A 14502-nucleotide genomic window follows, 5' to 3' on the forward strand; every position below is an offset into this window, starting at 1 on the left:
CCTTTTACGGCTAGTGGAGTCGCGGCCTTAGAGAGATTTTAAGGCAAAATACACCAAATAACAATCAAATACTAGGTTCCAAGATGCCAGGTGATTGTTTCACCTTCTGCTATAACACTTTTGACTTTCAACAACCGCATTTCCACGGTGTCTATGATTTTATGTGATTTGCACATTGCAGTAAGTCCACACTTTTTGACAGAAGAGCATTTCCCACCGGTTGCAGGAGCGCTGAATATTTTGCTATGAGACAAACACTAACAACGAATTCTGATTTTGTAGCAGCTCAATGCATTTGAAAAGCAGTTTCTCTTGTTGCATTGTTACCGTCTGTTGATAGTTAACGGATTTATTAAAACACTTACAACATACAATAGAAGTAAATACAGCACTTATTAATTTAAAACGATGTAAGATATCCAGTATTGCAAATGGACGCAACAACGCTTCAAATAAACCTCGCTCGCGGTATGTTCTGAACAAACTCAAATGACTCAACTCACTGAACTGACTCACTCGCATTGATTGCAGCGGGCAAATAGAAAACAGATGGTACTAGAACTTCCGGCTAAATCCGAACCTCGAACATTTTACAATCTTCGAGTCTTACCACAGACCATCCAGACCTTGAACTGCCAATTCTCCCCCCCCCTCGTTTACCACAGACCGCTCCCGTCTATATAAGGTCAGGACACGCGAACTGGAGCCGCCATTTCGGGACTTTTTGAGTCGCATGTTTAAAACAAACTTGTACCAGCAGTCAGTTTTATACGACATTAATTAAACTAGTTAAGTAACGCTGTATCAGCGTGTAGTTGTAACGAAGCTGCTCGCACCTCTATTTTCTAGATTATGAGGGAAAAAAGAAACAAAGAATCATTCGTTCTCAACAATATATTTGATTTCTATTGGTTCATTTAAAGCAGCGGTTCCCAACCAGTGGTCCGCGGATCACCAGTGGTCCGCAAGAGCTAAAATATGGTCCGCGAAAGATTTAAAACTTTTATTCATTTTAAATTATTATTCCCACATTGATACAAACTGAATTTAATTTTTACTAAAAATGTTATGTTTTCTATTATAATTGTACTGTTAAAGCATGATCCGATTTACGTGTTTTGCACGTGAAAAATCATGAAAGAAAGAGGGAAAAAACGAAATACAAAAATAACAAACTTTTCGCCATCTAGAGTGTCAGCAGCTCTACATCTACATTCATTCCGGCAACCGCCATTTCAAGCTAAACATGATTCTCGGTTATCTTTGACTTTTTCTTTCTTGATATTCAGCGGGTTCGCACAGGTTCGGCCGAACCCGTTGTTAAAATTTTCAGTTTTCCGAGCCTTGTTAAACACACGGAACATTTCTCAGTGGTTTTGTTTTTTTTTTTAAATATATTAAAATATACGTATTATACTCTGTAATACTACTAAACTAGAGCCTTATACCCCGTTCGCACCGAGCATTTCAATCTAGATTGTGAGCAAGGTCGGGGACTATGTCTTGGTGCGATCTTTCTCGACCGTTTCAATCTCGACCGAAATGGGGTTTAATCGCGATCGATTGAAGAGAGTTCTTGAAACTAGATCCAGTCATAAGAGAGATCCCACAATCTCACGCGCGCGAGATAATACAAGATGGCTGTGGAAGACGTGTAAAGCTTTTTTTTTTTTTAACTCTTTCAGCCCTGTGGGCACTAAGAGGGCCTCTTTTAGTAGGCCCATTATGGGTTCGGCCAGGCCCCACAATGGGGCGACAGGCTCGTTACGTTCCAAATACGCCACTGATTATTAGATATATCGCAAGATCGCAAGAAAAGGTATTGTATTTATTTCTACCCAAAACTTCCATTTTGTTTGTCAGTGATTGTCAGGGAAAAATTTTTTTGCTAGCGAACCCTTTGTTAAATATTTCGAATATCACCACTGGACGCAACTATCAACTCGTGTCAAAATGGATGAGAATTTCCAGGATTAAAATACAGCCGGAATCCCGTTGAACAAAGTCTAGTTCTTTGGTGTAGTCTTGCGTTTCTGTGGTACGTAAAGTACAAATTGTAAAGAGACCAAAATTTCTGGCTCTGTGTTCTAGTAGCAAATTAATTTTCTTTTCGATTGTTTTACAAATTAAATAATTCAAAAACACGAAAAATCTTTATTATGACGGAGAGTTAACGGTAGAGAGAGAGAAAGAGAGTGCTAGTTTCTTAAAATTTGAATAGAAGACATCAAAAACGTGCAGAATTCGTAAACGAAGACGACGTTCGAAATATATTACAGTCACGGTTAATGATAACTAACGTATTTTCTGTGGAGTAAATATCATTAAGGTCGGGTTGGAATTCGAACCTCATCCAGCCCTCCCACATAAGTTTTGGCTAGCAGTTCGGATCGAAGCATGGTTTTTCATTTTCCACTCACGCTGCTCGGTCCCATTGTGGATCTAAACTACCTGTAAAGGGCATAAATATTTCCCCATGCATACACATAATGTACAGTACGTAATCAATCTCGTAGAACAAACTAAATAGTCTCGTATCATTTTAATCAGTTATAAAAAATTCATAATGAAATGAATGCAAAAAAATTCTAATTCAAAAAGTCTTTTACAAGAGATTTTAAAACAAGTCATTAATTTTTCATAAATGTGCTTTAAAATATTTAGATGGATCGATTTTCCGTGCGACGTAACATTCGAACTTCCAAAAATCTTGAGTCTGTAAACATAAAAAATTACATTAAATAACTTATAACTCTATTATGATGCTTGCAACACGGAGAAATTTATAATTTATGTAAAGAAGTAAATAATTATTTTTAGTTTTTCTTTTGTGTAAGATGTTTTGCGTAAGATTCTGGGAAGATGTTTTGCCGAAAAAGATTCGATTGAAATAAATAGAAGACAGGAAATATTAGATTTGTCTAAATACTTGTTTCCAAAAGACCCGCTCAGCACCAATTTCTGTCATTTCCGAAAACTTTAATGTTTACAAATGTATCAAACAGTTAGAAAAACCAGCTGCATAAGAAAATCGAACGAATATAGTCAAAATAATATGGAGAATGTCTTTCTTTAAACTGATTCTTGCCCCGGACATCTTGAAGTAATCCCGGACGGACAGGACATAGGTGTACAGTGTGCAACCTCATAGTATTTGGTTGGTAACTTTTTTGAGGGGACAACACTGATATATGACACCGTTTTGTGATCGAATCACTTTGAAGCCGGTATAATCACGTAAATATAATGAAAACAAAAATTATATTTACTTATAGAAGTCGTGAAAGTCCCTCTCTAGATTATTCCACAATTTCGGCTGTTGCTTTCTCCAGACAATAATTTTCATTTTCTTTCGTTAGAACCTTTAAGAAATGTAATTACGTTCATTTGTATTATTTATGTATATCTTACTATATTACTGCATTATACATCGTTAACACTTACAGTATTTAAATTTTCTGCATATTGCATATAACAAGAAAAGAATTTTTTGACCATGTCATCTGTCTAATATTTAAAAAAAGTTTAATAAATTAAATATATATATATATATATTTATAGGCTTTTTAAAAACTTCTTTACAGGATCGAGGCCTTGGCCTTGAAATGCGCACTCGTTTTCTAAATAATCGAAGATGGAAGAGAAACCAAGGCATTCTAGAAAACCACGTACCTACAAATAAATGTTAAAGATCATTATTATAATTAAATTTAGAAATAAATTTATATGATTTAATGAGAGACAACTCACAACATCTCTGCTTTCGTCACTCAAGAAATCGTCCAGGCAATCAGTGAACTGGGACAACTGATCTCTAGATAATGCTGGAGTATTCACATTTTAAAGATTAAGTTATTCAATAAATTATAAATTAATCAAAGTTCTATAAATGCTATTTCTTATCGTTTACGCCATAATAAACGTAGAACTGCTCCCTAGAACGGCTTGCAACATGTTTAGGGGTGCTAAATGAAAGTGACTCGTTACAGCATAAGCTGTTAATTCTTACCTTGAAAATCTTACGTAACTAAACGTGCATAATATAATACGTTAAATTATATAGGTTAAGTTATATACTTTCAATTTTTCCAGGAAAGTGGAAAAAGAAGATCGGTAGTAAACATAAAAAAGAAAAAGAAAAAGAAAAAAACAATTGGAAAGAGCTTCGGACTTATTTCGAATGTTGGATCGCTCGTATTTTCCCTCCCTTTAAGCTTTTTGTTCTTTTATGACAATTCTTTTAGCCCACCTCGCTTAAATATTTAGGACTCATCATACACTAATGATAAGGCTTTTAAATTGTAATGTTATTAATTATTTTATTAACAAAAATAATTCCAACAATTTCATAGTATTGCGGGAATCATCAGTACTGCGAGAATAAAGTACCGAGGAATCGTTAATTTTATTATAGGTTCGTATTTTCGTGTCTAATGACGTCGTGCTAATATTTTCATTGCCTTCAATCTCTGACACAATATATCTGTTCTGTCGATATTATACTTAGAATTGTCATAGAAATTCAATGTATTTTTAACAAATAATTCTAAGTTACAGAAGACAATATTTTATGTCGATTAAGGGTCTATATTTAATGGGTTTTTTTATGTTTTAGCCCACCATGTAAAATTAGGATCTGGTTTAGAAAAGTTGTAATAAATTTTTTCTATTACTTTACCTTAATTTTTAACTTTTGTAACGAGTTATTATTAAGTTTTTTATGCGTATTATTATTCAACCTCTCGTCTACTATCGAATTATATTTTCAATCTTCATCGCTATTATTTAGTTTCATTAGCTTTAATTAATTTTTAATTGATTATCATTCGATAACTTATTTGCTCGTTCCGTACTATTTTTATATTTATATATTTTAATTTTATTTCGTCTATTTAATTTGCTTCTTAATGCTATATTTTGAAGTTTTATTCTATTATCTTTAACAATTTAAAATACTAATTATTGATGTGTGGCATGACCTAAATATTTAAGCAAAAAGATAAGATTATAAATCAAAATGTTCTCATTGACTTAACGTGCGGTAAACCTTTTACTCCCCGATATCTCTCGTTCCAGGTGGAATTTTTAAATTCGGCTTTTCGCCACCACACGCCATTTTATTAATATTATCAATGTGCAAAATTTCGCTCAAATCGATCGAGTCGTTACTTCGCCACCTTGTTTCGGCGATTTGAAAATTTAAGTCGTCGCCTTCGACAATAATTCTTTACTCGTTTTGGTTCAGTCTAATGAAAGTAGAAAAAAGAACGACAAATGTCCTCGTCTCTTATAACTCTATACATATATCTAACACCAATTATTATTTTTAAAATATTTTACACGAAGTCGAACCATTTTTATAAAATCATGAATGATTTGTATGTAAGGTGTTCAATAAATTACGTGTTTTCAGTCGGTCTTGCTTATCGACCGTCAGCGGTAGGAATTAAATTCGCATTTAATTTCTATCGATGTCGGGATCCGGTAGATCGAAAATTCCAAGAAAATTTCAGGGATAATCAAGTCCTCTCCTCACCACCCGGTCACCACCCATTATACTTCTGCATGAGTATGACTACGCAAACATGTCCTGTTAATACTCCAAGGGAGGAAAGAGAAAAAGGTAGAAAAGTGTAAATTATACTTACCGCAAATTTCATCAAAGGAATGAGCCAAAGTGCAACTAACATACGTCATAAGAAGGATGAATATTGCGATTTTCCACATGATTTTTCGACGTAATAACACAGAAAACTATTTTAATAATTGGAGACGAATTCAAAGCGATGAAAACTCACCTCTTTACAGAAAAAAAGTAAAGCAATTAAATATATACGAGAATATTAAAGCCGATAACGAGTAGAGGAAGTTTTTATCTTAATAATACGTTTCCTTTCCTCCTTCTAGTTTATAGTTAAATCTGTCGTTTTATACGAATTTTAATTGTAATCTATAATTCTGTTTTATAAACTTATTTATTAATAAAACAGTTGTTAACTGTGACGTGTAGTAAGAAGTAATCGATAGTAAGACAGAAGAAAAAGTTGTCATTTAAAATAATGTAGAAAAAATTAATAATAATAAACATTTCAAAATAGGTAAATACTACTTTAATTCGACTGTTGGCGTAGAGTTTTGTTCTGTGAGTTGTGGAAATTTTTGATTTTTCTAATACATTTGTCATCGTCTTTCGACTGTACCATTTCGTGTTTTTTAAATTAAATTTCCTATACATTTCCTACCACCGGTGAGATAAATGTACTATATATATATACATTGTATAAAGTATATATTAGACGTATACTGAGTATACTATATATGTTTAATTAATTAATATCCTGATATAACCGCATAATTATGAATTAAAATTTAAAAAGAAACCGAAAAGTTTCTATGAGTAATTTCTTTGATCAATAAACATCTTCGCATATTATTTTTAAAATCCTATTTACATTCAGGAAAAGACATTTAATTAGCACTTTCGATTTTAAGGAACGCCCAAATAAGTCGTATATATTTATCTAAATAATTATCATTAGCTCTATGGGAACTTTGACCTATCGACCCAGAAGTTTCGCCAGTACCTCACCGATAACGGGAAAGGATTAAGTTTAAAATCTGAGCTTTCTAGACCCAGTAGTTTTTCTCTGCGTGCCGGATGAAGAAAAATGAGAAGAAAATAAGCTTTTTTGCCGATCTTAGCGCTTTTCGATTGCTTGTGTTTCGGCAACCGCTTTATACAAAATCTTGAAATTTTGCACACTAAGAATACAATTTTCCTTCGAACGAGACGAGATATTGAAAGTTACTACAGGTATTTGGGAGACGGAGAAATCGATCCCCGAAAATTGGAAACTTCGATTCCTGTATATGTAGTCATAGTTAGTCAGTGTCATTTTTACTTCCCGAGGAGTCACTACCGTGACTCCTGATATAAGACACTCGTTTATTGGATGAAATTTCGTCTGTTATTATTAATTAATAGTTGTCAAGTATGTAATAAGTCCGCAAGGTCTTTACTTTGAACCTCTCTTTGTTGTTCTAATCGTTTGATTCTTTGTACTTTTTTTTTTTTTTAACTCTTTTCGCCCTGTGGGCACTAAGAGGGCCTCTTTTAGTAGGCCCATTATGGGTTCGGCCAGGCCCACAATGGGGCGACCGGGTGGTGAGGGACGGGGCCCGACATATCCGAACGGACCACCCCCCGAAAAATTCCTGGGGATTAATCGACCCGTTCGGATTCGATCCCGGGTCCCCAGAGCGGTAGGCTGCCACCTTTACCGCTCGGCCATCCGGCCGTCTTGATTCTTTGTACTGTAAGAATGCAGTTATATTTTGGAGTTACAGATACAAGTAATCCAAGAAGTTAAGTCCGTAACGGATGTAGTCCGAAGGATCGTCGCTGGGTTCCGGATGCTGTCGATGTAGAAGATCCTTAGCCCCGAGGCAGGTGTGAGAAAGTTGCAATCCCACAAACTAAAGTGGGTGGCGTCAAACGGTACTTAGTGTTCACAGAGAGTTGGAGCGAAGCGGGGGGGACGGCGTCCAAGAGTAGCGCCCAGGTAACAGTTTCACAGTTGAGTCTTCCGACCTTGAAATTACAGTTCCTTATACTTTTTCGCGACAAATTATCAATTCCGATTGGTCCTCGGTTCCTTCTCTCGCTTCCTAATTGGTTCTTTCATTGTGTCTGGATGAAAACCGAGACCAGTTCGGGTCGCGAATAAGCAGGAATAATTTCCTACGGACCGTTGTGTATTTTGTGTGAATAGGTTACCCCTTTTTTTATTAGACGTTTGTAACGTTTTTGATTCCAATAAATCGTTGTTATCTTAGTGTTTATGAAACCGTGCCGGTGCTTATTCTGCAACTTGAACACAAACTATATGGTGTATTTTCTCGGACACATGGCAAATTTCATCACTAAGTTTTCTTCAGTTGATACGTGTATTAAGTTTTGTACACGTTTCGGGCTGTTGACGCCCCTCTTCAGCCAACTTTAATTCACAGATTTTGCAAACATAAAATTGTTTTAAAACCTCTCTGTACATTAATTAATTTTTATCATCTAGTCGATCTTTTCTCATCGAGGCCAGAGATTCTGTTGTACAAACGAATTCTTATTGGTTTTGTTGCGTATGACTCTATTCATTTACATAGTGATGTGGTAGATGGGCCACCTCGTGGCAATCTTCTGTTTATAGGCATTAATTTTTATTTTATTATTTTACATAAAAATAATAATTTACTTTTTAGTTTATATAGAAATAATTTACTTAGTTCCAATTTATAATATGCTGAGCCAATTTTCGTTTATTTTTATACTAAAGTTTTTATTTATACATTCCTTGCTTTTTATAATTTCAATGCTTTCTTTAAACTTTCTTTTATATGTTTCTTTTTCTTTATGAAGGATTTCTACATTATCTTTATCTATTTTGCAACCGTTTAGAGTACAATGGTCATGAAAAACGGAATTTATTCTATGATATTTTAAGTCGGCTATATGTTCTTTTAATCTGACTCCCAGTTTTCTTTTTGTTTCTCCTATATAGTGCTTATTATTATTACAAGTACAAGGGATCTTATATACTACGTTTTTAGCTTCAGTTATTGCTTGTTGGTTTTTTAATGGGTTGAGGTGTTTTAATCTGTTAGACAGTTTTTGGTATGACGGTGCAAGTTTAAAGTCTAGTTTTTTGATTTTTTTGTTAATTTCTTCGTATAGGCCTTTGATATATGGGAAAGCAGTATACTTCGTATTATTTGCTTGTTCATTGTTATGTGGTATTTTTGGAGTATTTAATTTAATTTCCCATTTATTTAATAGTCGTTGCGGGTAGCCCGCTAAAAGAAATTTCTTTTTTAATTCAGCTATGTCCTTATGTATATATAACTTTTGACTTGTTCTATGTTTAATCTTAGAGTATTCCATTTTAAATATATTATATTTGATATGCAGTGGTATATTAGATTGATATCTGATTGTTATGTTTCCCGAACTTGGCTTCTTGAATGTTCGAAATTCTAAACTCTGTTTTAATCTTTTTATTGTGATATCCAAATAGTTAATTTCTTGACTGGTTTCTTCTTCTACTTCTACTTAGAAGTAGAAGAAGAAACCAGTCAAGAAATTAACTATTTGGATATCACAATAAAAAGATTAAAACAGAGTTTAGAATTTCGAACATTCAAGAAGCCAAGTTCGGGAAACATAACAATCAGATATCAATCTAATATACCACTGCATATCAAATATAATATATTTAAAATGGAATACTCTAAGATTAAACATAGAACAAGTCAAAAGTTATATATACATAAGGACATAGCTGAATTAAAAAAGAAATTTCTTTTAGCGGGCTACCCGCAACGACTATTAAATAAATGGGAAATTAAATTAAATACTCCAAAAATACCACATAACAATGAACAAGCAAATAATACGAAGTATACTGCTTTCCCATATATCAAAGGCCTATACGAAGAAATTAACAAAAAAATCAAAAAACTAGACTTTAAACTTGCACCGTCATACCAAAAACTGTCTAACAGATTAAAACACCTCAACCCATTAAAAAACCAACAAGCAATAACTGAAGCTAAAAACGTAGTATATAAGATCCCTTGTACTTGTAATAATAATAAGCACTATATAGGAGAAACAAAAAGAAAACTGGGAGTCAGATTAAAAGAACATATAGCCGACTTAAAATATCATAGAATAAATTCCGTTTTTCATGACCATTGTACTCTAAACGGTTGCAAAATAGATAAAGATAATGTAGAAATCCTTCATAAAGAAAAAGAAACATATAAAAGAAAGTTTAAAGAAAGCATTGAAATTATAAAAAGCAAGGAATGTATAAATAAAAACTTTAGTATAAAAATAAACGAAAATTGGCTCAGCATATTATAAATTGGAACTAAGTAAATTATTTCTATATAAACTAAAAAGTAAATTATTATTTTTATGTAAAATAATAAAATAAAAATTAATGCCTATAAACAGAAGATTGCCACGAGGTGGCCCATCTACCACATCACTATGTAAATGAATAGTCATACGCAACAAAACCAATAAGAATTCGTTTGTACAACAGAATCTCTGGCCTCGATGAGAAAAGATCGACTAGATGATAAAAATTAATTAATGTACAGAGAGGTTTTAAAACAATTTTATGTTTGCAAAATCTGTGAATTAAAGTTCTTTTTTTTTTTTTTTTTTTTTTTTTTTTTTTTTTTTTTTTTTTTTTTTTTTTTTAACTCTTTCCGCCCTGTGGGCACTAAGAGGGCCTCTTTTAGTAGGCCCATTATGGGTTCGGCCAGGCCCACAATGGGGCGACCGGGTGGTGAGGGACGGGGCCGACATATCCGACGGACCACCCCCCGAAAAATTCCTGGGATTATTCGACCCGTTCGGATTCGATCCCGGGTCCCCAGAGCGGTAGGCTGCCACCTTTACGCTCGGCATCCGCCGTCTGTGAATTAAAGTTGGCTGAAGAGGGGCGTCAACAGCCCGAAACGTGTACAAAACTTAATACACGTATCAACTGAAGAAAACTTAGTGATGAAATTTGCCATGTGTCCGAGAAAATACACCATATAGTTTGTGTTCAAGTTGTCGTTGTTATCTTGTTAAATGGTGTCTTGCTTGCTCGGATATTCACCTATCGCCTTACCACGACTCCACCTTCCCTCCTACACTCGACCGGATGAAAAAGTAGTCCCGTCCCTGCGGGAAACCCTATAGATAAATAATCCACCCCTGACTCGTGGGCAAGTTCCTCTGACTTGTTAACCGAAATTAGACGGAGGTCCGACTCAGTCGTACCTCATCGGTACCCACACTTTGTTTCTAATCATTAAGTAGTCGTAACAGCCCAATAATAATTCAGCAGATTGTTTAGTAGCACTTATAAATAACTGTTAGATTAGAATAGTAAATTAGAATAATAAAAATTACAAACAAATTAGGAAGAAAAATAATTTCAAAACTAAATCAAAACAAAAACCTTATTAATTTTCATAATGCTTTTAGAACATTTTTGAAACTTGTCATCACTTATATTAGTACATCTATTATATTTTTTAATTTATAAAAATTTTGTTAAAGATAATTGAGTTAAAAATATGTATATAATAAAGTTGATTACATTGGTCAGTATTCGATAGGAAGAATGTTTTTGTATTTCCGAAATGCATTTTTGGTTTGTCATCCATCCGTAGAAGGTTTCAAAGATAGAAAATCCAAAAATACAAGTCCGAAATAAATAAATACACATTGTCTAGTATGAAACTTACAGAAATACAGAGAACAAACTATCCAACTCGAATCGGTTTGTAGTAAACGTAATATATAAAATACTAAATGGCGAACTCGATCTTTCGGTTTAACATTTGCTCAACAGTGTATTACTAATGTCTGGTACATGATTCGCAAAGTATTAATAGAACGGATTTTCTGCATCGAAATTCAAACTATGGTTGAAAGCAGACAATCCGTGAAATATATCAGGAAATTAGTATTCATTTTTATATTAATAGCAAGTGAATTATACTTGTGACTCTTTAATCCGGTCGCTGTGGACAGGAATCAGTGTTCTAAGTAGTTTTGTAGCGGTTATGTTATAATTTCTTACTCTTTACACATCTGTACTGCTCTGTGATATTCTTTACAGGTTTAGTTTTGATATAATTGCATAAAATGATAATTGTATAGTTTAAATTGAATAACCCATCGCAGTTTTAATCTTTATTGATCTAATTACTGTTTGAAATACATCAATTATTTGTTATTGTATTAATTTGTGAGAGGAAATATAATTGAATATTTACAACCCGCTATATTTTTAGTTTTTACTTGTAGTTAATGGCGTATTTATTATATTTTTAGTTAGAAAAGTAGAACTTAAATTATGAAATTATTATTTTTAGAAAACAACAAGAAAACCGAGAAAATAGAATTCATAATTGAATTGACCGAATCGGAAGATAGGAAAAACGGTGATTACGAATGTTCATCTGCAGACGAAATCACCTCAGAATATGAAAAAGAGGTTAGAAAATATTTTATATTTTTTCCTTAGTTTAGATTTATAATTGATATTTCGTCCTAAACTTTCACTCGCAATTATATTCTGACGCCAATATTTACACTTTCTATACTATGGACGAAAATAATGTTTCAAATTAGCAAAACGAATTTCTAGTTTTAATGTAAGCATTAATAATACAGTTGATCGGGTTGTAAATATTTTAATTTTATTTGTAAAGTTGCAAATGTTTTAATATTGCTTATTCATTTTATTAAATTAACTGTGAATTTATTGTGAGAGGTGAACGTGTTAAAGGCAATTGAAGATGACAGTTTAATTTCTTTTTAATCGAAAATTTTTAAATTTTCGTTTAAATACACCATTTCTACTCGTGCGATTCGTAAATATATTAAATTAATATTTCCTTGATTCATGTCATTTATTATTTGTCGTCATTCATACGTCTTTATTCTGGAAGAAATCTTTTTCAAAACGAGCAAAAATTATCGCGACTTATTCACAGTGTTGCCATCTGCTTTTGATCTTATTAGAATTTATTTGATTTAAAAATTATTTTCTCGATCTTCAAATTAGTAGTGTCTTGCCCCTGTACCTTATACTTTTCCTTGTAATGAGGTAATCATCCCGGTCATCTATGTAACTCCATTGTGGGAAAAATTTCGAATTGAAAGCACGTTACTCTCATTTTTGACCGTAAGCCTTGTTTATAGTTAATCCGGCCAGCTTTCCGCAAACGTTGCATACCTGGTCTCGGCTTTTATCTATCTGACGCGTTCTCGAGATCAAGGAAGGACAGTCAGACACGTCGACGGACGACAGTGGCTATTTATAGTTCTACAAGTTTTTCAAATTGCATCCCAATTAAAAAACTTACATTGAACACCTTTTACTAATTTGATTATTGTTTTAAAATTGAAATTATGTTAATATTCTGTGTAATATTTGATCACATAAATTTAAAAATATTATTTTTCGTTGATAAAAATACTTTTACTTTTTCTAGGAAAGACGAACTTGTTGGCAGAGTTTGCTGAAGTTTCTTTGCCGATTGCCACTTTTAGTCGTTCCTTGCTAAAAACCGCCAAACTAACGCGGTTGATACTAAAAGATTCGAATAAACGAATCAACACTCGAAGACATTTCGAGAAATTGACAAATTCATCTTTTTAGATTCAGCTTTTTCAAATTCATTTTTATACAATTCTCAATACTCAGTGGTGATATTCAGCGGGTTCCCACAGGTTCGGCCGAACCCGTTGGTAAAATTTTCACTTTCCCGAACCTTGTTAAACACACGTAATATTTCTCAGTAGTTTTGTTTCTTTTAAAAAATATATTAAAATATACGTATTATACTCTGTAACACTACTAAACTAGAGCCTTATACCCCGTTCGCACCGAGCATTTCAATCTAGATTGTGAGCAAGGTCGGGGACTATGTCTTGGTACGATCTTTCTCGACCGTTTCAATCTCGACCGAAACGAGGTTTAATCGCCATCGATTGAAGAGAGTTCTTGAAACTAGATCCAGTCATAAGAGAGATCCCACAATCTCACGCGCGCGAGATAATACAAGATGGCTGTGTGACACGTGTCGGGCTATGGACAGCGAAATAAAAAGGATATTGTATTTCGAGAGATGATGACATCTGTCTATTATCAGCAGTGCCATTCGGGGTGAAAAATTTCTCTGCCTAAAAAAAAAATAAAAAAAAAGGTCGACAGCACTAATATACTATTGTTACCTGATCCTCGCCCAGGGTTCGTTACGTTCCAAATACGCCACTGATTATTAGATATATCGCAAGAAAAGGTATTGTATTTATTTCTAGCCAAAACTTCCATTTTGTTTGTCGGTGATTGTTAGGGAAAAATTTTCTGCTAGCGAACCCTTTGTTAAATATTTCGAAGATCACCACTGTCAATACTTTTATTCAGTCTGTACAATGTACTGTACAATGCCAGCATCGCTGAGCACAGCTGAGCTTAAGATACAGTATAATACATAATAATACGTTTTTAATTCACAACATTTGTTTAATTAACTTCATGCATTTTAAGGATGATTTTCTGGGTTGTCAAAATTGAAGCGTTAATGCAATTCCGGCGCTCTTCCGAAGACAGTGCGACCATAAACCGTGTCCTTTACATACCCCGACAGAAAGAAATACCACATGGCATGAGGTCCAGGGATGTATTAGGCATCTGTTTAGCGGTAATGCTTTACCCACTCAGCCACTGGTTTGCTTTTACATTGCTCTTTCCCTTGCTTTTTAACTGGGGGTTTAATCATCAAAGAAAAGTGCAGTACGGGAAGAACAAAAAGTTTGTAAAATCTTTTTAATAGAAAATAGAAAAATCTATTTCAAATAGAAAAATTATCGGAATAAAAAGCAGTTTGCACAGTAGGTTCCTTTGTTGACAGGGGTAAAATTTTATTAGA

The 14502-nt window shown here is 33.6% G+C and overlaps 1 protein-coding gene across 1 annotated transcript; it reads right to left on the reverse strand.

Annotated features, from left to right (window-relative positions):
- Positions 1–2527: 2527 nt before the first annotated feature.
- LOC136978832 (uncharacterized) lies at positions 2528–5798 on the reverse strand. The gene is made up of 6 exons (XM_067274653.1): positions 5649–5798; positions 3751–3824; positions 3583–3672; positions 3445–3507; positions 3270–3362; positions 2528–2716 (listed from the first exon to the last, which is right to left on the reverse strand). Exons 1-5 carry the CDS (start codon positions 5725–5727, stop codon positions 3300–3302), a joined length of 369 nt encoding a protein of 122 aa, XP_067130754.1. The 5' UTR covers positions 5728–5798; the 3' UTR covers positions 2528–2716; positions 3270–3299.
- Positions 5799–14502: the final 8704 nt, after the last annotated feature.

The sequence above is a fragment of the Centruroides vittatus genome, unplaced genomic scaffold (genome assembly GCF_030686945.1).
Source record: "Centruroides vittatus isolate TY-2023 unplaced genomic scaffold, ASM3068694v2 contig_551, whole genome shotgun sequence".
Taxonomy (NCBI): domain Eukaryota; kingdom Metazoa; phylum Arthropoda; class Arachnida; order Scorpiones; family Buthidae; genus Centruroides; species Centruroides vittatus.

Bases quoted from the DNA above. Each gene is read 5' to 3' on its own strand.
- LOC136978832 (XM_067274653.1), bottom strand. From the start codon at position 5,727: ATGTGGAAAATCGCAATATTCATCCTTCTTATGACGTATGTTAGTTGC. The intron at 3,673-3,750 runs GTGAGTTGTCTC...ATTTATTTGTAG, and splicing joins GTGACGAAAGCAGAGATGTT to GTACGTGGTTTTCTAGAATG. The intron at 3,363-3,444 runs GTAAGTGTTAAC...CATTTCTTAAAG, and splicing joins ATGCAGAAAATTTAAATACT to GTTCTAACGAAAGAAAATGA.